General features: G+C 45.1%; 1 protein-coding gene across 1 annotated transcript in view; it reads right to left on the bottom strand.

The window, feature by feature from the left end:
* Positions 1 to 25,020, bottom strand: part of CFAP61 (cilia and flagella associated protein 61) — a 258,248-nt gene that overhangs the window by 79,937 nt on the left and 153,291 nt on the right. Inside the window, exon 18 of the mRNA XM_078785078.1 lies at positions 15,980 to 16,148. Coding sequence (XP_078641204.1) covers positions 15,980 to 16,148 — 169 coding nt within the window. The remainder of the gene's footprint in view (positions 1 to 15,979; positions 16,149 to 25,020) is intronic.

Raw genomic sequence — 25,020 nt, 5'->3', positions numbered from 1 at the left:
AATGTGCAAACCAGGGATCACATACTTCTAGTGTGAGAACCAGGGATCACATACTTCTGGTGTGCAAACCAGGGATCACATGCTTCAAGTGTGCAAACCAGGGAACACATACTTCTAGTGTGCAAACCAGGGATCACATACTTCGAGTGTGAGAACCAGGGATCACATGCTTCTGGTGTGCAAACCAGGGATCACATACTTGCAATGTGCAAGCCAGGGATCACATACTTCTAGTGTGAGAACCAGGGATCACATACTGCTAGTGTGCAAACCAGGGATCACATGCTTAGAGTGTGCAAACGAGGGATCACATATCCGCCAAACTAACACATCCGCCAAACAAACATGCGCCAAACTAAGACATCCACCAAACTAACACATCCACCAAACAAACACATGCGCCAAACTAAGACATCCGCCAAACAAACACATCTGCCAAACAAACACATGCACCAAACTAAGACATCCGCCAAACTAACACATCTGCCAAACTAACACATCCGCCAAACTAACACATGCGCCAAAATAACACATCCGCCAAACAAACACATGCGCCAAACTAACACATCCGCCAAACAAACACATCCGCCAAACAAACACTTTCGCCAAACTAACACATCCGCCAAACAAACACGTGCGCCAATCTAAGACATCCGCCAAACTAACACATCCGCCAAACAAACACATGCGCCAAACTAAGACATCCGCCAAACTAACACATCCGCCAAACTAAGACATCCGCCAAACTAAGACATCCGCCAAACTAAGACATCCGCCAAACTAACACATCCGCCAAACTAACACATCCGCCAAACTAAGACATCCGCCAAACTAAGACATCCGCCAAACTAAGACATCCGCCAAACTAAGACATCCGCCAAACAAACACATCCGCCAAACAAACACTTTCGCCAAACTAACACATGCACCACCCACGGAGCTCGATTTTTCATTTTCGCCCCAAGGTCAAGGTCTCAACGTCACGAAATTTAGAAAAGTCGATTTTTGATGCTTTTATTACATTGTTCGCTTCCTGATAGGGTGAAATGTCGTACATGATCTTATATTATCACATACATCATGAAATACAAGTTTTCCAACAAATTTCAGAATCCTCGACCTTTGACATTTGAAGGTCACAAAGGTCAAAGTTTCAAAGTTGTCGGAATCGAACCGAATTTTCGGTATTGTGTAGCTAACTAACCTCTTAACTGATTATACATTATTTTCTATCTCATTTCAAGGTCAGTCACCTTCGTTTTGACATTTCAAGGTCACAAAGGTCAAATTTTCAAAGTTATCGGAAATCGAACCGAATTTTCGGTATTGTGTAGCTAACTAGTCTCATAACAGATAATACATTCCTATTTATATATTTTCAATGTCGGTTTTGACCTTTGTCATTAAATACCGCTCGCTCGTGAACCATCGTCGTCTCCTGACTTGTAGACATATATAATCACACGGCTTCATCTATAGACAGATGGACGGACACACGCCGAGACCCAGCTTCTTTTATGTTATAGATTCACATCTGTGCCATCAAAATTAATGAATTTGGTGTGTTTTTGAATATAATTCTAAACGCTGGATATTGAAATATCGGAAATGATATCAATGCATTTTAATATGCGTGGAAGATAGATTGGATTCACTGGTGTATGTTGGTTTTCCCAGAATGTCACATTATTGTATTTATGTGAGAGTAATTGCATGAGATTTTATCAGAGGAATTGTTTCAAAATTGCTCATCTCAACATATTGGTGAATATAAAACAATGGATTTATTCACTAAAAGCTCCTAAAATCCATAGTTTAACTTGTCTGCTGATACAGACCAACACCGGCCATCACAAAGACTCATATTCCATTTTATGTTCAAATGATAGGTATAACAAAGAATGGGTATAACAAAGAATGGGTATAATAAAAAATAGGTACAATAAAGAATTGGCATAACAAAGAATAGGTATAACAAAGAATAGGTATAACAATGAATAGGTATAATAAAGAATAGGTAAGGGGAGGAATATGTATAATAAAGAATAGGTATAATAAAGAATAGGTATAATAAAGAAGAGGTATAATAAAGAATAGGCATAATAAAGAAAATGTATAATAACGAATATGTACAATAAAGAATATGTATAATAAAGAATATGTATAATACAGAAGAGGTATAATAAGGAATAGGTATAATAACAAATAGGTATAATAAAGAACATGTATAATAAAGAATATGTATAATAAATAATAGGTATAATAAAGAATAGGTATAATAAAGAATAGGTATAATAAAGAATAGATAAAATAAAGAATAGGTATAACAAAGAATAGGTATGACAAAGAATAGGTATAATAAAGAACATGTATAATAAAGAATAGGTGTAAAAAAGAATAGGTATAATAAAGAATATGTACAATAAAGAACAGGTATCATAAAGAATATGTATAATAAAGAATATGTATGAAAAAGAATAGGTATCATAAAGAATATGTATAACAAAGAATATGTACAATAAAGAAGAGGTATAATAAAGAATATGTATAATAAAGAATAGGGATAATAAAGAATATGTATGAAAAAGAATAGGTATCATAAAGAATATGTATAACAAAGAGTATGTATAATAAAGAGTATGTATAATAAAGAATAGGTATAATAAAGAATAGGTATAACAAAGAATAGGTATAATAAAGAATAGGTATAACAAAGAATAGGTATAACAATGAATGGGTATAATAAACAATAGGTATGGGGAGGAATATGTATAATAAAGAATAGGTATAATAAAGAATATGTATAATAAAGAATATGTATGAAAAAGAATAGGTATCATAAAGAATATGTATAATAAAGAATATGTATGAAAAAGAATAGGTATCATAAAGAATGTGTGTAACAAAGAGTATGTATAATAAATAATATCTCTATATCTATCTATAATTCCACTAATCTCTGTCTGTGTGTGTGTGTGTGTGTGTGTGTGTGTATGCGACCGCTGTTTCTCGACAACTACCGGTCCGATATACTTGAAACTTGCCAGGTATATTGCTGGGGACCCGAGGATGTGCCTTTTCAAGGTTTCATATTAATCGGACAAGTAGTTACCGAGCTATGTCCAAAAAACGATTCAACCAATCAGAGAGCAGCGAGTTATCACGTGTGCCGAACGTGGCGAACAGACTCTGCCTCGGACGGCACATTTGAGAGCGTATTCATTTATTTCACGTTGGCAAACTATGTTGGCGTTAAACTATGTTTTAAAACTAATTAAAACTACTTTGCGATTCATCGTAACTGCGATTCGTAACTGCCGTTCGCTTTGGCTTTGCGAATGGACCAAACCATTTCATGTAAATAGAGGGGGGGGGATTGTCACCGTACTCGCAAGCCGTTCGCTTTGGACCAAACCATTTCATGTAAATAGAGGGGGGGGGATATAATTTTAGATATAGATATAGTACGGGCATGCCCTAGTATATATAAAGGAGGAGTGTGTGTGTGTGTGTGTGTGTGTGTGTGTGTGTGTGTGTGTGTGTGTGTGTGTGTGTGTGTCTGGATGTCCGCTTATAACTCAAGAACTACACATCGGAGAAAAGTTTTAGACACAGATTCGGAATCAGCATAAAATCCTGGTGGTTATAGGCTACGTTTTATTTTAATATCAATGGTTTAAAAAACCAGGCCAGCTGCAATTCCATGGTGTAGTTTGTGGCGGCGCTATTGCCCCTTTCCGATCCCATGACGCATTGCGGTTCCGATTCGCGATAAGGTGTATGCGCTATCACCGACACTTTTCCACCTTTTCCATACCTTTTAATCAGATTTACCTTATCGTCCATCGTAACCACATTACGCTTGGAAACACTAGCATTATCCTTCTTCGGACCCATGGCTAACACAGACACAGTAAAGGAATACTGTACGTCGCCTCTGTTTTGAATGAGAATCAGCGGTTGCGCGTACGTACAGTAGTATACTGTACGTACATATTTATATATTTTTAATGTGCTTTTTATTGTATTTTAAATTGTTTTTTAGCTTCTTTTATTGTTAATTTATGTACTATTTTATTTATTTGAAATATATTTTGAAGGAAAACAAATGTTTTCACGTCCGTAGGAGTGACGTAATGTCGCACATAATGACGTCCGCTGCCCGGTCATGAAAGAAATTATGATTCTCTTGACAAAGTGACATGAAGATCAGGCAGTAAACCTCCCAACTGAGTTTCTCAACAGTCGTCAGCCTCAATTCTAAAATCCTTAATTTTCATCCTATTGACTTGAACTTTGAATATGATTTACATATCGGCTTACTGAATTAAACCACCAACTATTTTTGAGATCGGCGTAGGCCAAAAGGTCAACGTAGGCCAAAGGTCAACCACTTTTTTTTTTAGTTTCTAAAATCCTCAATTTTCATCCGATTCACTTGAAATTTGAATGGGATTTACATATCAGCAAACTGAATTCAACCAACAACTATTTTTGAGATCACCATAGGCCAAAAGAGCAACATAGGCCAAAAGTCAACAACAATTTCAAATTTCTAAAATCCTCAACTTTCATCTGATTGACTTGAAATGTGAAGAGGATTTGCATATCAGGTCACTGAAATTGAACCACCAATTCTTTTTGAGGTCAGCATAGGCCAAAAAGTAAACACAGGCCAAAGGTCAACAACCTAAGGTGAAGTTTTTAAAATCCTACATTTTCATCCAATTGACTTGAAATTTGGATAGGATTTGCATATCGGGTCACCTAATTCAACCACCAATTATTTTTGAGGTCTAAAGGTGAAAATATCAATATGGGCCAAATTTCTAAAATTGTCAATTTTCATCTAATTGACTTGAAATTTGAAGAGGATTTGCATATCAGATCACTGAATTAAACCACCAATTATTTTTGAGGTTAACATAGGCCAAAAGGTCAACAACTTATTTCAGGAATATTTCAAGACATTTCTGGCGCAGGGGCAATCAATGAAGGTTGTAGGCCTGAACTTCACAGAACAAGTGTTTGCCCATGGCCAGCTGTACGTGGGCTGCTCGAGGGTTGGAAAACCAAGCAATCTTTATGTCTTGGCACCAAGTAAGAAAACCAGAAATGTTGTATACCCAGAGGTTTTGAGAAATTGAAAATTGAAAAAACGTCATGTAGGAAATGTACTGTGATATTGCTCTAAAATATACATGTTCTTTTCATCATATATTTGTATTATTCTTATTCAACCCGGGCGAAGCCGGGTAACTCAGCTAGTGTATAATAAAGAATAGGTGTAATAAAGAATAGGTATAATAAAGAATAGGTATAATAAAGAATAGGTATAATAAAGAATAGGTATAATAAAGACTATGTATAATAAATAGTATGTATAATAAAGAGTATGTATAATAAAGAGTATGTATAATAAAGAATGTGTATAATAAAGAGTATGTATAATAAACAATATGTATAATAAAGAATATGTATAATAAAGAATATGTATAATAAAGAATATGTATAATAAAGAATGTGTATAATAAAGAGTATGTATAATAAAGAAAATGTATAATAAAGAATATGTATAATAAAGAATGTGTATAATAAAGAGTATGTATAATAAAGAATATGTGTAATAAAGAATATGTATAATAAAGAGTATGTATAATAAAGAATATGTATAATAAAGAATGTGTGTAATAAAGAGTATGTATAATAAAGAATATGTATAATAAAGAATATGTATAATAAAGAGTATGTATAATAAACAATATGCATAATAAAGAATATGTATAATAAAGAATATGTATAATAAAGAATATGTATAATAAAGAATGTGTATAATAAAGAGTATGTATAATAAAGAATGTGTATAATAAAGAGTATGTATAATAAAGAATATGTATAATAAGGAATATGTATAATAAAGAATATGTATAATAAAGAATATGTATAATAAAGAATGTGTATAATAAAGAGTATGTATAATAAAGAATATGTATAATAAAGAATATGTATAATAAAGAATGTGTATAATAAAGAGTATGTATAATAAAGAATATGTATAATAAAGAATGTGTATAATAAAGAGTATGTATAATAAACAATATGTATAACAAAGAATGTGTATAATAAAGAATATGTATAATAAAGAATGTGTATAATAAAGAATATGTATAATAAAGAATATGTATAATAAAGAATATGTATAATAAAGAATATGTATTATAAAGAATGTGTATAATAAAGAATATGTATAATAAAGAATATGTATAATAAAGAATATGTATAATAAAGAGTATGTATAATAAAGAATATGTATAATAAAGAATGTGTATAATAAAGAGTATGTATAATAAAGAATATGTATAATAAAGAGTATGTATAATAAACAATATGTATAATAAAGAGTATGTATAATAAAGAGTATGTATAATAAAGGATATGTATAATAAAGAATATGTATAATAAAGAGTATGTATAATAAATAATATGTATAATAAAGAATGTGTATAATAAAGAGTATGTATAATAAAGAATATGTATAATAGAGTATGTATAATAAAGAATGTGTATAATAAAGAATATGTATAATAAAGAGTATGTATAATAAAGGATATGTATAATAAAGAATATGTATAATAAAGAATATGTATAATAAAGAGTATGTATAATAAAGGATATGTATAATAAAGAATATGTATAATAAAGAGTATGTATAATAAAGGATATGTATAATAAAGAATATGTATAATAAAGAATATGTATAATAAAGAGTATGTACAATAAAGGATATGTATAATAAAGAATATGTATAATAAAGAGTATGTATAATAAAGAATATGTATAATAAAGAATGTGTATAATAAAGAGTATGTATAATAAAGAATATGTATAATAAAGAGTATGTATAATAAAGGATATGTATAATAAAGAATGTGTATAATAAAGAATATGTATAATAAAGAGTATGTATAATAAAGGATATGTATAATAAAGAATATGTATAATAAAGAGTATGTATAATAAAGAATATGTATAATAAAGAATGTGTATAATAAAGAATATGTATAATAAAGAATATGTATAATAAAGAGTATTGTTACGCAACTGTGATTAACACCACAGTTACGGATGGCCGATTTGCGAGACTTTAACTCCCGAGGCGAAACTCAATGGCGGATTCAAGTTCAACACAAACGCGCGGAATGGCGGGACACAGCGAAGGCTCCGCAACCTTATCTATTAAAATCAAACACCCAGGAAAACTGCGTTCAGATATATATATAGAAAATAATATAAGGATTTATTATCGAATAGTAATACAGTGAAAAAGCCGCGCCGGTAAATCTAATAACTCTAAATCGGGACGTCCCCACACGACTGACAGCAAACACGATACGAGGGAGATTATGAATACAAAAATAACACGTCACGTCGTTCAAATGTACGCGGATGCGGCTTATCTGTCTTTCGTCGTCTTGGTGGCGGCCGTCCAACACCGCTCCTTTTGGCCCGATCGCACACCACCAGGTCCTTCGCTCCAAGCTCTACGAGGCCCCGCTCCAAGCACCACGCGTCCGACGCGTGGCCAGCAGCTTCACACGAGGACGATCTCCACAAGGCCCGTGCACCAATGGTTCAACGGAGGGCTCGACTTGCAACGAACTGCTGCGAACTGCCGCGTGCTCTGTGGGCTTGGTGTGCTCGGTGTGTGAACGAACTCTCCACCAACTGCCTTCGGGGAGCTTTTCCACCAACTGCCTTCGGGGAGCTTTTCCACCAACTGTGTCTCTGCGTCGACTGTGTGCTCCAACCAACTCCTACGAACTCTCTGGTGTCTGCCTGCGTCTGCCTCGAAATGGCGTCCGACCGTCGCATATATTGGTCGCCGATCACGTCACATTGGCGCACTCCTCAGCCAATCACAGCCTCCCAACTCGCCCAGGTCACGCCCTCTGCGGCATGCGACTCCTGACATCTCCCGTCCGTGACCCCCCCCCCCCGCGGTCGTTTTGTAACACGTGCCAGCGAGGTTGGTAGGCCTTTTAGGTGCGAACGGCGGCGGCCAACCGTGGCGGTGTTTTTGGCCTGGTTTCCTGTCTATTTATTACGAAGTCAATGTCAGGGAAAGGGAATTATTTAATGTTGCGCTAAGGACCTAACTAATGTTTATGTGGTTTGCAGTGCCATAATGGACAGAGGTTTGACTACCAGGTGAGACTCACAGGGGCGTTACCTTTAATCCCTCACTATTTAACACTCGGACCTCCAGGTAGATCCACAATCATACATCTTACCCCGACAAACGCCTAAACATCAAGAACTTATTACATGTAGAGTCCCTGTCACGACAGCCGAATACCTACCTATTCAGATCTACCTAGCTCTAGATATTGCTCTACCAAATTCATAACACAGCCCCCCCCCCCTGGAACCGTAGCTCCTGCAAGGTTCACCGCAGGCGCTACCATTCCAGCCTTAACACTTACTGTCACACACTTAATTAACCTATTAAATAAATCAGGAAGGGCTGTGGGAAGTGAGTCGGACTACCTACCTACACTTCCTTAACATGCTGAACCCCTTAACCATCATGCAAGTATGTACATTTTCTTCGTTGTTCCTGTGGAGGGAGGAAACAACAACACACAACACTAACTTAACCACAAAACTTAACCATCTTTCCAAAACTCAAAACTCTAACCTTTGTACATACCCCGGTCTACAGACCGCGTCCCCCGGTGGATGCCACAAGACTCAACCTTACCTGCGGGGCCATCCCCAATGCATCCCCCTAAATTTCCACGGGCCCTGTCCAGATGTTACAGGTGAGTGACACGGCTCGGTGGATTTCGCCCACATTCATGCAACACAGACCCCTTAACCACTCATTCTCATTCCATAGGTCATCAAGGCATTTCAAAAATCAACAAAGCACTTATTTCAATACACCCCCTGCAGGACCATGGCATTGATGTCATTCACGTGTGTGTGCATTCCTCAACTAGGCAGCGGGGTGGTACCGCACAAAAAGATGGTGGGGGCGCATCAGGCTGTGGTGCCCGCAGTCCCAAAAACAAGTCAACCGACTTACAAGTTCATTGCCCCCCCCCCCTTTACCTCTTGGCCCCGTGACAGCCCAACAGCCCCTTTCCGCCGTTACCTCGCCGGTGAGGGTCTCCACACACACCAGGCTCCTTTGCCTCCTGCTTTCACGCAGCAACACGGGTCACCGGGGGACTTCCTCACCCCGCGGTGCCCAACCAGACCCTCCACCGACGAGCTCCAATTTCCAGTTACCACCGGCTGCCAGGGGTAATTGCCGCAGAGGGGGGCCCGCAGGCATCGCTCCTCAGAGCTTGCTCTGTACCTGCGGACACACACACCTTCCCCACCCACAAGACCCCAAAACACACTTCCTCCCCCGCTGCCATTCAATTCTCCACACAACTCAGCACAATTCAGTACAATTCCATAGATGGTGTAAAAGGTGTTACAAGGCTTGCCATGGCCTGCCACATGTGAAATCCCCCAGTTCACATTTAAACCATCACACATTTCCAAAAGCACATTTCCAAAAGCACAAGTATCGCCCCTCATTATCTCCAATAATCATCACTCACTCTCCAGGTTCCACTCTCACGACCACATCAAAACACCTAACCACAATACAAAAACATACGTCACCCACAAGACACTGTGGCTCCCATTCCATCCCCTCACCGGCCATGTCATCACTCTCACCCGCCTCCCAACTCCAATTTACATGTCCCCAATTTCCAAAGCAAGTCCTGGAGCCTGGGACAGTACTCCTTAAAACACTCACCTCAAGTGCAGGTAGTTGCAGGTTGGTCAGGTCCAAGAGCATCATCCACCCTTCACAATCCCAAAATTTCACATTGGGCCTACCAAATACTTCCAAATTTCTCTTTTGTCCCCACTACACTGGCAGGTATGTGGATCCGCATCCAACGGTGATCATCGCTACACAACTACCTACAGCCACGTCAGCTCTGCACCTCTACCGTGCAAGGGTCACCGGGACAAGGTGAGCAGTCAAAACGCCAACATGGCCCATGAGTGTCCATAAGGGTGCGACCCACCATCCATCCTTCGGCCCCCCTGCGAGGAACACAGCTGCAGCAGCCCCAGCTGGCCAATGTGGTGAGCACTTGCTGCCACAACACACACTACCGCACACACAACCTCGGCCCTGGGGGGCACGGTCGCAGTGCGTGGCATCCCTACAGCCACGTCCCCTGCACCTCCCCATCATCCCCCAGTCCGACTACAGAACTGCAGCCCCCCAGTGCTCACCCACACTTGACCACACCAAGGTCCAGTCAACAGCCATGCTCCACCAGGAGACTCACCCAGAAGACATGGTCCACACACCTCGGACATGCACAGCACCACGTTGACCCTCAGGCTACACAACTGCATCCCCAGGATCCCGCGTCCCAAATATCAGCACAGTTGCCCCCGCAACCAGTTGAAAGCTGTGCCTTGCTACCCTATTAATTTCATCACAGCCTCCAACACTTTGGTCTACACACCTGGATCAATAATGGCGTCACTGTACAGTGTCCACCATGGCATTTCAAAATCCACCCTTAAATTTCCATCTAACCCACAGATTACCCATGCCAACCATTTGTCACATTTTACTAACCTCACCAAAGAAAGATGCTTTGCCATACACATGCCAGCCGAGCATGGCCCATATGCTCGGCTCGTTCTAGTTTCCTGCACACTCTATTGCTATTGGCCCAGGCCGAGGTGGTGGTCCTCTGTCTGGCGCCTGTGGACCTACTGGGGGCCCCCTCCTTTCTGGACTGCGAAGCCTGTCAGGAGGTGGGGGCCCATATGGTTGCCGACAATTCCTCTGACTGTGCCCTCTTCTCCCACATCTAAAACAAGTCCCCAAGAACGGACCCCTCTGGTAGCCAGGCGGAGCCCCCCTTTCTCCCGGCCCAGCCCGATAAAAATCAGGCCGTCCTGATGGCCAACCTGGACCACCCTGTCGTGACTCGCTCCCTGCAATTTGTCCCCCCATCAAATTTGTCAGCTGGCGGCTGATTCCCCTTAACATTCGCCCGATGTCATCCTCTGGCTTTTCCCGATCCCGCACCTCGGTCTGCCGTACCGTCACAGGTGCCCTCTCCGATGCGCGGTTCGACCTTCTCAAAAAGGTCAGTCTCGCCGCGCATTCCGCTGCCCGGTGCACCGTGGGTGGGTCCTGTAACTCCACCAACGTCCGGACCTCAGGATCAGGGAGAGCCGCCATAAATTTTTCTATCGCCAGCTTGTCCCACGCCTGTGCTGGTAGGTCCCTGTATGCTATCCTCACAGACTGGTATATATCCTGGGCCAGCTCCTGCAACGTCTCATTAGGCTTTTGCCTGCGATGCAGCAGCTGTGCCCTGACCAGGTCGCACCTTGCGCCTGTCCCGTACCTGTTATTCAAGGCCTCACAAATAGCCTTGCTGGTCAATATTCCCTCTGGGACTACGTTCAACACGTCGGCGGCTGACCCACGCAGTGTCGCCACCAGATTCCCCATGCGCTCCCGCTCTCCCCAACCATTGAGCTGAGACACGCACTCAAATTGTGTCAGGAAAGCCTCGAGGCTCCCTGATCCGTCAAAATGTACGAGGGGGATTGTTTTTCCAGAGACTCTATTCCCCGATTCCTCTCTGTCCAAATCCAGTCCGGGGCCAAAACACCCCCCCAACTGGGTATTCCGTTTCGGAGCCTCTGGTGTCCAAATGTGGCTCGTGGTGAGGGTCTCCTGGGTCACCTTAATCTGGTCCTGAAAATGTTTAACCGACCTACTCACCTCTTCCTTCAGGCTCTCTTGAACCCGACCAACCTCCTTCTTGATGGTATTGTCCCAGATCTCCAGTCGCTCCTGCATAAAATCACTCACCCTTTCATTATCCATTAGTGGCCCCCACAGGCCTTTCTCAATTAACCCTTGCTCCTGCTCTTTTATGCGGGTTTCCAACCCCCTCACCTCCTCGGCCAATTTGCCCCCCTGCCGGTTGAGCAGTCCCCATTCCTCACTCTGCTGTAGCATTCTGGCATCCACCCGGCCCCGATAGCCTTCCAGGTCCCCATTTGCTTTATCAATTCGACCCTCCAACGCTTCCCCCCTCCGGACAGCCTGGGTCACGCCCTCCTCTATTTTTGACATTAATTCTGTCCGTATCGATTCACTTGCCACCCCTATGGCTTTTTCCATCTCCCCCCCTCTAGTTTCTACTTTATCCTCCAATTCCCCCAGTCTGCCCGTAATTTGGTTTTGCACACTCCCTTCTATGCCATCAATTCGTTTCCCCAGCTGTTGTGCCATTTCCCCAATTTTTCCTTCCAATTCTTCATTCCTCTCTTTCATTTGTTCATTCATTCGTTCATTCACTTTTCCCTCCAATCCCTCAATTTTGCTGTCCATCCCTTCGATCTGTTCTTTCAAACCCTCCTTCAATCTATCCATTTGCCCCTCCATGTTTTTTGTTTGGGCATTAATTCTGTTCTCCAATTGCTCGTTCTGAGCATTCATTTCCCCTTTTAATCCATTAATTTGGTCACTCATATCCTTCATTCCTTCCCTCCATTCATTCCCCTGGGACTCCATTTTATTTTCCAGCCCATCAATTTGTTCCTTCAAGCGATCACTCATTCCCTTCATTCCTTCCCTACATTCCTTCCCCTGGGACTCCATTTTATTTTTCATTTCTCCCATCCCATTACTCATTCCCTCCATTTTTTGAAGCAATTGACCCAACATCTGGTCGGTTGTCGGGGCCGTTGCCGTTCCTACTACTCCCGGCTCCCCGGTAGGGGAGGGGGATAAGTTGGTGCTCGGGACGGGGGAGGTTCCAAGGCTCACCTCGACATTTAATTCCCCTATTTCCGGCTCACTCCCAACGCTGACGGAGGCCTCGCTGCGTACTTCCATTTCGTCGACCTCCGACATCCGCTTTTCGGAAGGTCGTTCCCCGCGCGCGTATTTATTTTAATAATTCCTGAAACAATTTAAATTTGACGAAGACGCGATATCGCGCTCCGTTTGCCCAATTGATTATCAAATTTCTCCGCCTCAACTATAAAAATTTTGCGTTCGAACGTCGGGCGCAATGTACGCCCGACGTGTCGATTTCTCCCCGCGGACAAAAAAAATTTGTCCGACCGTGTCGATGTCTCGCCGCGGACAAAAAAAATTTGTCCGACGGGTTCAAATCCTACACTCCTGACACCACTTGTTACGCAACTGTGATTAACACCACAGTTACGGATGGCCGATTTGCGAGACTTTAACTCCCGAGGCGAAACTCAATGGCGGATTCAAGTTCAACACAAACGCGCGGAATGGCGGGACACAGCGAAGGCTCCGCAACCTTATCTATTAAAATCAAACACCCAGGAAAACTGCGTTCAGATATATATATAGAAAATAATATAAGGATTTATTATCGAATAGTAATACAGTGAAAAAGCCGCGCCGGTAAATCTAATAACTCTAAATCGGGACGTCCCCACACGACTGACAGCAAACACGATACGAGGGAGATTATGAATACAAAAATAACACGTCACGTCGTTCAAATGTACGCGGATGCGGCTTATCTGTCTTTCGTCGTCTTGGTGGCGGCCGTCCAACACCGCTCCTTTTGGCCCGATCGCACACCACCAGGTCCTTCGCTCCAAGCTCTACGAGGCCCCGCTCCAAGCACCACGCGTCCGACGCGTGGCCAGCAGCTTCACACGAGGACGATCTCCACAAGGCCCGTGCACCAATGGTTCAACGGAGGGCTCGACTTGCAACGAACTGCTGCGAACTGCCGCGTGCTCTGTGGGCTTGGTGTGCTCGGTGTGTGAACGAACTCTCCACCAACTGCCTTCGGGGAGCTTTTCCACCAACTGCCTTCGGGGAGCTTTTCCACCAACTGTGTCTCTGCGTCGACTGTGTGCTCCAACCAACTCCTACGAACTCTCTGGTGTCTGCCTGCGTCTGCCTCGAAATGGCGTCCGACCGTCGCATATATTGGTCGCCGATCACGTCACATTGGCGCACTCCTCAGCCAATCACAGCCTCCCAACTCGCCCAGGTCACGCCCTCTGCGGCATGCGACTCCTGACATCTCCCGTCCGCGACCCCCCCGCGGTCGTTTTGTAACACGTGCCAGCGAGGTTGGTAGGCCTTTTAGGTGCGAACGGCGGCGGCCAACCGTGGCGGTGTTTTTGGCCTGGTTTCCTGTCTATTTATTACGAAGTCAATGTCAGGGAAAGGGAATTATTTAATGTTGCGCTAAGGACCTAACTAATGTTTATGTGGTTTGCAGTGCCATAATGGACAGAGGTTTGACTACCAGGTGAGACTCACAGGGGCGTTACCTTTAATCCCTCACTATTTAACACTCGGACCTCCAGGTAGATCCACAATCATACATCTTACCCCGACAAACGCCTAAACATCAAGAACTTATTACATGTAGAGTCCCTGTCACGACAGCCGAATACCTACCTATTCAGATCTACCTAGCTCTAGATATTGCTCTACCAAATTCATAACAGTATGTATAATAATGCATATGTATAATAAAGAAGAGGTATAATTTGGCACCGCTGGTACTAGCAGCTGACCTCACTCTGCCTCTATTCAATGTGAGAAGCATCAAGATCCTCAAAGGACACGACTATGTCGAATCTATGAAGGATCAAATGATTACCGAGTGATTCCATGATATCTGCAGCATTCATCATCACTCAAACAACATGCATCACACACATTGAGTCAACAGCACTCAATCTCTTTGCTCAGGTGACATCACAGGTTAAAGTACTTCTTCAGAGATATCTTACAAAAAAAATATGCTTTTGAGAAATAATTGCTTTTTATTAGTGGCACTGATGGAAGGTTTATCACACAAATTTGGTTTGGTGTAGTTATGGTTTCATTATCTATCAATACTAGATTGAAAACTAAAATTTGTGTCAAGGGCAAGAGCATTTTGAGCAGAGAGTTGCCAGGTCAGTTGGACAGGGAATTGATAAGTGGGTATTCGAAATCTTGAGGTCCAAGCAGAACATCTCGACCAAAGCCATGGTTGAAGTGTCCTCCATGAGCCCCGAGCAAGTTTGAGAGCACCTTCTCATCGAGCAGATAGCTGTTACATCACCACCCAACCAAGCCTTATGACCCGCTTTGGTGATTATACACTCCCTATTGTTGGAGTTTCTTTTCCTTTTGTAGTTTCCAAGAAGCCTCCAGAATGGTACCTTCCAGAATATATTTTAAAATCCCACACAAATCGAACCATCACACTTGTGGTGCTGTAAATGTGCAAGTCGGTAGCAGTGAGCCAATGTGCTGGTGGTGCGGTGATGGTGCAGCGAATAGGAATGTGGGTAGTATTGTTGGAACCCATCTGTGGATCGGTCCCATCGGCCGATGGGTCTGACCCATCTGTGGATGTGTTGTTCACCTTGAAGGAATGTGTTGACAGAATGGTGCTCTTCAATCAGGTACACAGTCATTGGAATTACATGTGGTAGGAATTTAACAGAGATGATTTTTAAATGTTTTATTTAACTTTTATTTTTTAAATTTAAATTTTATTATTTTATTTAATTTAAATTTTATTTTATTTAATTTAATATAAAGGAATTTAACATTCCCCTCCGCCATTATCAGAAGAACACCTAATGTTTTGTATGAATGAATATGTATAATAGAATATGTTATGTATGTTATGTAAAGCTTTACTAAAACTGCCATGTATCTGTTAATTACAAAATGTATTGACAAAATGTATACATAGATGGGTAGAAATAGATAATAAAACATTTAAAAACACATTCCTTCAAGGTGAACAACACATCCGCAGATGGCGCAGACCCATCGGCCGATGGGACCGATCCACAGATGGGTTCCAACAGTATTACGTGCTCGCACGTTGGCATTGCATTTGGTACAACACACCTGGAGCTGTTGGCCTGTACACAACACGAGGAAGTCATAGAGTAGAGAAGTTCCATCGTCCAAAATGACACGCTTCCCTGAGCGGTCCAGCGTGTGCGTATTTCCCTTCACCGCAGTGACGTGTGAATGAAATGGCAAACATCCGAGGACCTCCGGACTGTAACTATGACTAAAAGGAACCAAAAGAGAATGACGTCAATGAATTCAACAAGTTGTACAAGTCAAAAGAATACACCAACAAGACACCAATCTTTAACACCTTACGCACCTTTCCTTGTGCCATCTCATTTCACAATTCCCCTCCATACTGCAACTGCTGCTCCTCCACCATTTTGCAATATTTTCAGGAATCCTTTCGTGACATTTTTGGCCTCCGCCGATGAAACATTATGTTTTCAAGTTGTCCGTGTGCGTTCGTGATAGATTTTCGTTACCGCAATAACTTGAGAATGGTTGAAGGGATCTTAGTCAAACTTGGTGCAGGTATAATGAGGTAAAGATGAACTGATTATATTTTGGGGTCGCAAGGTCAAAGGTCAGAGGTCCCGTTAGGTAGAAATTCTGTTACTGCGCTAACTTGTGAACCAGTGATGGGATTCTGACCAAAGTTGGTGCAAGTATGTATTATGTTGCAAAGATCACCTGATTAGATTTTGGGGTCAAGAAGTTGAAGGTCAAAGTATGCAATAGGACTATAACTTGAGAACGTCTGAAGGGATCAAATTCAAACTTGGTACAGGTATGTACAATGAGGTAAAGATTAACTGATTAGATTTTGGAGTCATGAGGTCAAAGGTCAGAAGTCATGTTCGGTAAAAATCCTGTTACTGCGATAACTTGTAACCAGTGATGGGATTCTGACCAAATTTGGTGCAAGTATGTATTGTTGCGAATATGGAATTTGGCCTCCATATCCGCTTGTAAATATTCCCCTATTTTCTCCAATACTCCCCAACTTTCCCCGATCCCCCATTCCCTAGTCCCATTGCATGTAAATAACAATCAGTAGAGCCGACCTTCCCCTTATTCCCCCATTAAATGTCGTGCCCAGGTCCACCGCACCACACGTAGACAACTTTCGGACATCTTCCTAGTTATTCTTATTCTATGTCAGTTAAGGCCTCGTCTCCATTAATTATGACTCTTCGTTGCACCAGAATGTGATTATATGGCATCAGTAGTGAGTTTAGGACCTTTCCCATACCTCCTTCCATCTTCTTCCCCAACAATTACAACAACAACAGAGGAGATGGCGGCGGAGCGGGGGAGGATGCGTCCTCACACCGGCTCGATTAGCGCCATAGACCATGCGCTCCACGGGGTTACCACGAAGGGGCTCCTTGTCAGCTCCTCGTCAGGGGCGGAGCCAGTAACCCCCCCACGCACCCAATGAGAAGCAACGTGCCGATTCCATCTGGGGCGGAGCTAACGAGCCGAGGGCGTGTCACTCCCCGCCGGATATACGCGGCCCCGCGCCGGATGTGACGTCAGATGCGCCTGAACTACGGAGAGCAGAGGAAGCCACCGCCACCCCCAGCGCGACGATACCTCCCCGCATCTTTGGACCGGACCGTACTGGACCCTGCTTTGAGCCAAGAGTGCACCTTGAGCCATCGATACCCGCTGTCCTTTTCATCAACCCCCGTGTGAGTCAGCCTTGTCCCGTTTGTCTGTCGTCTGTCCGGGGTTAATATAAGAGTGTGTCTAAGTGCCTGTCTTTCTGTGATTATAACTCTAGCCCCTGTAATCTGACCTTTCCGTACGAATATAATCTCCTCCGGAGGTCTTGAGAACTGAACCCTTGGTGTCGTATTGTGTTATTGTAATCCAGCCGGGTGTCTTCTTTTTCTTATTGAGCCAGCATCGCGCGACTAGTCAACGTTCGGGCACAATCGGGTAACTTGTGCAGACGTGGTCATACCATAAAACCGCTCGGTAAATAACATCCAAGCCACGTCTGTAACAATTGGTGTCGAGGAGTGGAATTCGAACCCGGGACTAAATTTATTAGGCCCAAATTGGTAACAAGTAGAATCGATTCGGAGCGCGTTTCCCGCGCGAAATTATAACGGCGAAATTTGAATTTGTTTTACGAAAATAAAATAAAAAACCGAATTTTGAAAGTCGCGCTATGGCGGGTCAAGACAGCTGGGGTCCGGTAGGGGAGAGTGAAGCAGGGTCGATCCAGGACCAAATTGAGGGACAAGAGGAGAGCGAAGCAGTGAGGGCGGCAGGTTCGCAAAATAGCGCCGTCACGCACGAAGTAGCAGACGCGCGAAATGGCGCCTCGCTGGTCACCGCGCCGGCGACCGTGACAGCGCCCCTGGTGGATTTGGACTTGTTTTTTTTGCAAATAAAGGCCCTTATGGCCCAGACTAACGAGCGAATGGAAAAGAATAGTGAGCAATTGGGAGACCAAATTAGAGGTTTGAAAAGCAGTATGGGGGTAATGGGAAACCAGATGGGGGTAATGAGGGACGAAGCGAGGGGTACCGGTGAGGGGTTAGACAATAATTTTAAGGGATTAGACAAGAAATTTGGGAAGTTAGACAATAATTTTGAGGAGTTAGACAAGAAATTTGGGAAGTTAGACAATAATTTTGAGGAGTTAGACAAGAAATTTGGGAAGTTAGACAATAATTTTGAGGGGTTAGACAACGGGATAAAAGAAGTGAAAAATGGGTTAATGGGGGTAGAAAATAGAATGGCTGCCCAGGAGAATCAGATAGAGGGAGTGAAAACTGGGTTAGAGGGGTTAGAAAACAGTATGGAAGGCAAATTGAGGGACATGAGGGACCAAGCGGAAAGGGAAGTTAAACAAATGGAGCAGCAGATAGAGGGGGTCAGAATGGGGGTAGAAACCAAACTGGATGCTCACAGGGAGGAAATGGAGCAGATGAGGGTGGCATCTGGGCAGGAGATGCAAGTGATGGGAGAGGAGATCAGAAGAGGAGTGAGTGAGGAGGTCGGAGGAGTGCGCGAGGAGGTGAGGCACTGTAAGGAGCACATGGAGAAGGAGGTGAGAAAGGGGACTGTAAAGTTACAAGGGGGCATAGAGGACCTGACGCAGGAGGTGGAGCAGCTGACGGTGGGACAGACGGAGTTAGTGGAGCAGGTTCAAAGGAACACTGCGGTATTAGGAGGGTTGAAAGCGACACAAAACGACATAAAAAACGACTTGATAGCGACAAAGAGGGAATGTCAGATGGTACGTGAGGGACTGACAACGAGGTTGGACGAGGTGATAGAGGTAATGGAGACGAAGGACCGGCAGGTGAGGACGCACCTGGAAACGGTCAAGGTAGCCTTGGAGGACGAGCTTGAGGAGACGTACCGGGGAATAAAAGAGGTGAAGCACAAATTAGAAGAAGTGGAAGAAGGGATGAGCGAAATTAAGAAGCGACGGAGAGGGGATAAGAAAGAAATAAAAGAGGAGATAAAAGAATTGGTCCAAAGTCTGTGTTTGGATCGTGATGATGTGCTCATTAACCGGATGAGGGATTCGCAGGTGATGGAGGAGAAGCGAAGAGGAAGAGGACCCGGTGTAAGTGGTGACCAATATGGTCGTGCGTATGATGCGCCAGGGGATTTAATAAGCTTGGGGGTCGAGATAGACCCGGGTGTTCGTGAGAGGCCGTTGGTGAAGTGTGCGACAGGTCTGGTGTGCGAAAGAGGAGGTGTGCGAGAAAGTCCGACTCTGGGGTGTGTGAGGAAAAAGTGCGTGCCAAGGAGTAGTGAGGGTGCTGGCGAGAGTGAGTCGGTCGTAGCGCGTGTGCGAGGGGGCACATGGAAGCGCGGGGTGGTGAGTGTTACAGAGGGTGTGACGGGAGAGTGTGCGCAAGAGTGTGCGCGAGAAAGGTGTGTGACGGACAGGTGCATGGGGAAAGAGTGCGCTGTCAGAAGTAAGGAAGAGTGTCCACCTGTGGTGAGTGTTACAGAGGGTGTAATGGGAGAGTGTGCGCGAGAAAGGTGTGTGACGGACAGGTGCATGAGGAAAGAGTGCGCTGTCAGAAGTAAGGAAGAGTGTCCACCTGTGGTGAGTGTTACAGAGGGTGTAACGGGAGAGTGTGCGCGAGAAAGGTGTGTGACGGACAGGTGCACGAGGAAAGAGTGCGCTGTCAAGAGTAAGGGTGAGTGCGCTGTCAAGAATGGAGGTGAGAGTAGTGAGAGTGACATGGAGCGTGAGTTAGTTGTGACAGGTGAGAGAGGATGTACACCTGGGATGGAAGGGTGCACACCTGGAATGGTCGAGCGTGAGTGGGAATGCACGCTGGAGTTGGTGGTGAGGCACGTGGTTGGGTGTGCGAATGAGGGCACACCTGTGATTGTCACAGAGGAGGGGGCGCGAAGCGGTGTATTGGTGAGGTGTGCGAGCAACGAATGTGTGCCAAAGTGTTCGGTGGTCAGGTGTGTGACCAAGGCTGTGAGTGGAATGGGTGTACCTGGGTGTGTAAGGAAGGGTACGAGGAGCATGGGCACAGCTGGATGTGTGAGCAAGGAACGGGCTGCGGGGTGTAAGCGTCCAGGTGAAGCATCGACGTTAGACGGGATAGAGTTTAGAGCGACTTTTAGCCGAAGCGGGCCCTCGGTGCGTGCTGGGCCTCGCTTTGAACGGCCGCGTCCGTGCTCCACTAGGCGGAGCGGGCAGCCCGATAGAAAGGGTCGTCATGGCGACCACTTTTTGTTGAGGCAGTCCGGCAGGTCGAGATCGGGACATGGGATGGCTCCACGCCGAGGTGATGCGTGGGATCTCGGCCCGGGTAAGCCCCCGTCCCTGCACCGAGTGCCGGACGCATCCAGCCGCTGGCACAAAGCCACCAGCATCCATTGCTTGGCTTTACGAAGCCGGGCTTTGGACAGGGATTGGCGCACCGAGAGGTATTAGTGAGTCGACTGGGTGATGAGGATAGTGTTTTGGACCCAAAATTGGAGAAAAACAAAATTTGGTGATTGGCAAAGGATTGGCAGAGTGATGATTGGTAATGGTACAGTGATTGGCAGATGATTGGCAAATTTTTAATTTGTTGAAATTTGATGTGCAAAATTGGTAGTGAGAGACCCCCGATGTGGTGGGATGGCATCCCTGCCACCCTTCCCATGGTGGGGCAAAGGAGCAATAGCTTATGGGGTGTATGGCAGTGAAAACTAGCCCGGGTGGGTTAGGATATTGTGTGTAGGGCCCTAGAAGATGACATTAGGTGACGCTAAGATTAGTTAGTGACTGATACCTGTAGTGGGGACGCAGGTAGATTAGTATGGATGATAATGACGAGGGAGCGCAATAGTTTAAAGGGACGACTGGGAAGCGCAAGTTTCAGAAGGGAGTAGTTAGCTGAGATGATGCCGTGTTTGTGAGAATTGAACAGGTGTGATTGCACAGGTGTGCAACTGGACAGGTGTGTGGAGCAGTGTATGAGTAGTGAGTGTGTGGATCAGCGCGAATGCGCTTGGGGAGAGAAGGGTGCAGGTGGCACCAGGTGTGAGAGCACAGGTGTGCAAGTACAGGTGTGTGGAGAGAGTTGGAGTAAGTGGTACGGAGTGGTGTGCATGGTGCGAAGGTGTGGATGGGGGAAGAGTGGACCCCTTTCACGAATACCCGGGGCGGGTAGTGTAAGTGTTAGGTAGAGGGTATAGGTAAGTTGTGGTTGGATATTGGCATTTGTGGTGCGGTTGCAGAATGGTATTGTGGATGGGTGCATTAGTGTTGTGGAAATGGCTGGGCGTGTAGCCTGTTAGTGTGTGTAGTTGGTTGGGCACTCCACCACTGTGAGGATGTCGGCCAGGTGAGGCCGCAGGTGGGCTCTGGGAGCCGGTAGAGTTGTGGATGGGGCCCGAGGATCCGGAGGACGGATCCGGGTAGCCCAGTGCCAGAGAGGGCACCGAGTGGGGAGAGTGCGAGAGGGCCTTCCCCAGGTAGTTAGGTTAGGGTAAGGAGCAGGTAAGCTCGGAGGCAACTGCAGTGGTGGAGGTGTGCAGGTGGGTAGACCCGCTGGGAGAGGTACACGCCACAGCCCAGAAATTGTGCGAGGGCACCGGGAGATGAATCGGGGGAGTGAGACCCCAAATTGAAAAGCACCACAGTTTGGCCAATGGGAATTGGTTTTTAGAACCCATAGTGTAAGAGGGCCAATGGTTTGGCCGGAGAAAGACCCCGGGTAGTGTAAAGTTGTTAAAGTCATTTAGGAAATAGTTAGGATTGATGAACCTGTCGCACCATACGCAGCCACTTACCTGTGGTGATGATGATGACTCCACACCTGTGTTTTCTTTGTTTGTTGCAGGAAATGAGATTGCTGTGTGGATTTGTGAGACGCATCACGACGTGGATGAGACATTGGGGTGATTCCATCTCTCCCTCCCTAGGAGGGACTGATGATGAATTGGTAATGGCAAATTTTGATGTTCAGTTGGAGATGGCACATTTTGATGAGAGTTGAAAATGGCAAATTTGATTGGTTAGGAGGGAGAGAAGACGAATTTGGTTTATGGGAGGAACGGGGAAGACAGTAGGGATGTTTGTTGATTTGTAAAGTAGATGTTTATGGGTAGTGTTGTGTTGTGTGGATACAGTAAGGGGTAACGGAGGGGCCATGTAGGTTACCTGGTGGGGGGGGGGGGGCGTACGATAGGAATGTACCTGTCTCACCTGGTTCCCATGTGCCCCCAGTGTGCATCACCTTACATTGCGTGCACTTTTGCGCCCTTACCACCTTACTCACTTGTTTCTTCTTTTGTCTCCCACCTCCGAGGATCTGGCTTTGGGGTAGAGAGAGAGGAGAGAGAGGTGCTGGCTGCGCAGTTGTGGGCCTGCACTTTCGCTGTTTGCTGCCGGGATCGATACACCATATGGACCGCAATGTTTGTGGCCACCCACAATGGACCGCAGTTCGTTTGCGGCCAAGCACCACCCGGGGATGGACCTATGGGTCAACGTGGCACCTATGCCATAAAGGTGAACCACTGTTAATTAACACCACTGAAGGCCACACGAAGAGCAAGAGACACCTGCAGGGTTAGGGGTTGTCGCATTTATTTTTAATCATTGAACAATGGTGACTGCACCGATTGGTGGTGGGGTGGTGCTTTTGATGCTGGGAAAGGGTGCTCTGCACGTTATTAAAGGCCGTCGGCCACAGAGCACTCGTGGGTTGGTGTATCGATGTTGGCAAGCGCGCTCTCTCTCTCTATGCATAACATCTGCATGTGTTCCTCCAAAAACAGGTCCTGGATCGTAGTGTAAATAGCAGCGTAGTCTTGTAAATAATGCTCCCTACCGGCTGTATGTTTAGTTTGAGAATTCTTTCCGGATTCGGTTATCCTGTGGGTGTGTTTCTGTGAGGAGAAGGGTGCAACGTCGCAGGGGGACATATTTACTCATTTGTGAATATCTGTAAAACTGTCGCACTCAGGGTAGAGTTAATAGTAGAGGGAACTACATTGCGTGCCACACTAAAGTAGGTAAAAATTTATCGGGTCGGGACGCCCCGAGGGTAGAGAAGGGTGCAATGTTGCGAATATGGAATTTGGCCTCCATATCCGCTTGTAAATATTCCCCTATTTTCTCCAATACTCCCCAACTTTCCCCGATCCCCCATTCCCTAGTCCCATTGCATGTAAATAACAATCAGTAGAGCCGACCTTCCCCTTATTCCCCCATTAAATGTCGTGCCCAGGTCCACCGCACCACACGTAGACAACTTTCGGACATCTTCCTAGTTATTCTTATTCTATGTCAGTTAAGGCCTCGTCTCCATTAATTATGACTCTTCGTTGCACCAGAATGTGATTATATGGCATCAGTAGTGAGTTTAGGACCTTTCCCATACCTCCTTCCATCTTCTTCCCCAACAATTACAACAACAACAGAGGAGATGGCGGCGGAGCGGGGGAGGATGCGTCCTCACACCGGCTCGATTAGCGCCATAGACCATGCGCTCCACGGGGTTACCACGAAGGGGCTCCTTGTCAGCTCCTCGTCAGGGGCGGAGCCAGTAACCCCCCCACGCACCCAATGAGAAGCAACGTGCCGATTCCATCTGGGGCGGAGCTAACGAGCCGAGGGCGTGTCACTCCCCGCCGGATATACGCGGCCCCGCGCCGGATGTGACGTCAGATGCGCCTGAACTACGGAGAGCAGAGGAAGCCACCGCCACCCCCAGCGCGACGATACCTCCCCGCATCTTTGGACCGGACCGTACTGGACCCTGCTTTGAGCCAAGAGTGCACCTTGAGCCATCGATACCCGCTGTCCTTTTCATCAACCCCCGTGTGAGTCAGCCTTGTCCCGTTTGTCTGTCGTCTGTCCGGGGTTAATATAAGAGTGTGTCTAAGTGCCTGTCTTTCTGTGATTATAACTCTAGCCCCTGTAATCTGACCTTTCCGTACGAATATAATCTCCTCCGGAGGTCTTGAGAACTGAACCCTTGGTGTCGTATTGTGTTATTGTAATCCAGCCGGGTGTCTTCTTTTTCTTATTGAGCCAGCATCGCGCGACTAGTCAACGTTCGGGCACAATCGGGTAACTTGTGCAGACGTGGTCATACCATAAAACCGCTCGGTAAATAACATCCAAGCCACGTCTGTAACAGTATTATGACGCAAAGATGAACTCATTTGATTTTGGGGTCGAGGTCAAAGGTCAAAGATGCATGCTCGCAATCCCTTATGCATGCTCACAGTCCCCCGTGCATGCTTGCAATCCCTCGTGCATGCTTACCATCCCTCGTGCATGCTTACAATCCCTCGTGCATGCTTACAATCCCTCGTGCATGCTCACAGTCCCTCGTGCATGTTTGCAATCACTCGTGCATGCCTGCAATCCCTCATGCATGGTCTCAATCTCTTGTTCATGATTGCAATCCATCTTGGATGCTCGCAGTCCCCACGTACATGCTCACAATCCCTCGTGCATGCTCACAGTCCCCCGTGCACGTTTGCAATCCCTCGTGCATGGTCGCAATCCCTTGTGAATGATTGCAATCCCTCGTGCATGCTCACAGTCCCCCGTACATGCTTACAATCCCTCGTGCATGCTTACAATC

The sequence above is a fragment of the Myxine glutinosa genome, chromosome 9 (genome assembly GCF_964187855.1).
Source record: "Myxine glutinosa chromosome 9, kmMyxGlut1.1, whole genome shotgun sequence".
NCBI lineage: Eukaryota > Metazoa > Chordata > Myxini > Myxiniformes > Myxinidae > Myxine > Myxine glutinosa.
Note: the sequence above shows the minus strand (reverse complement) of the source record. Positions and strands in the feature narration are given on the sequence as shown.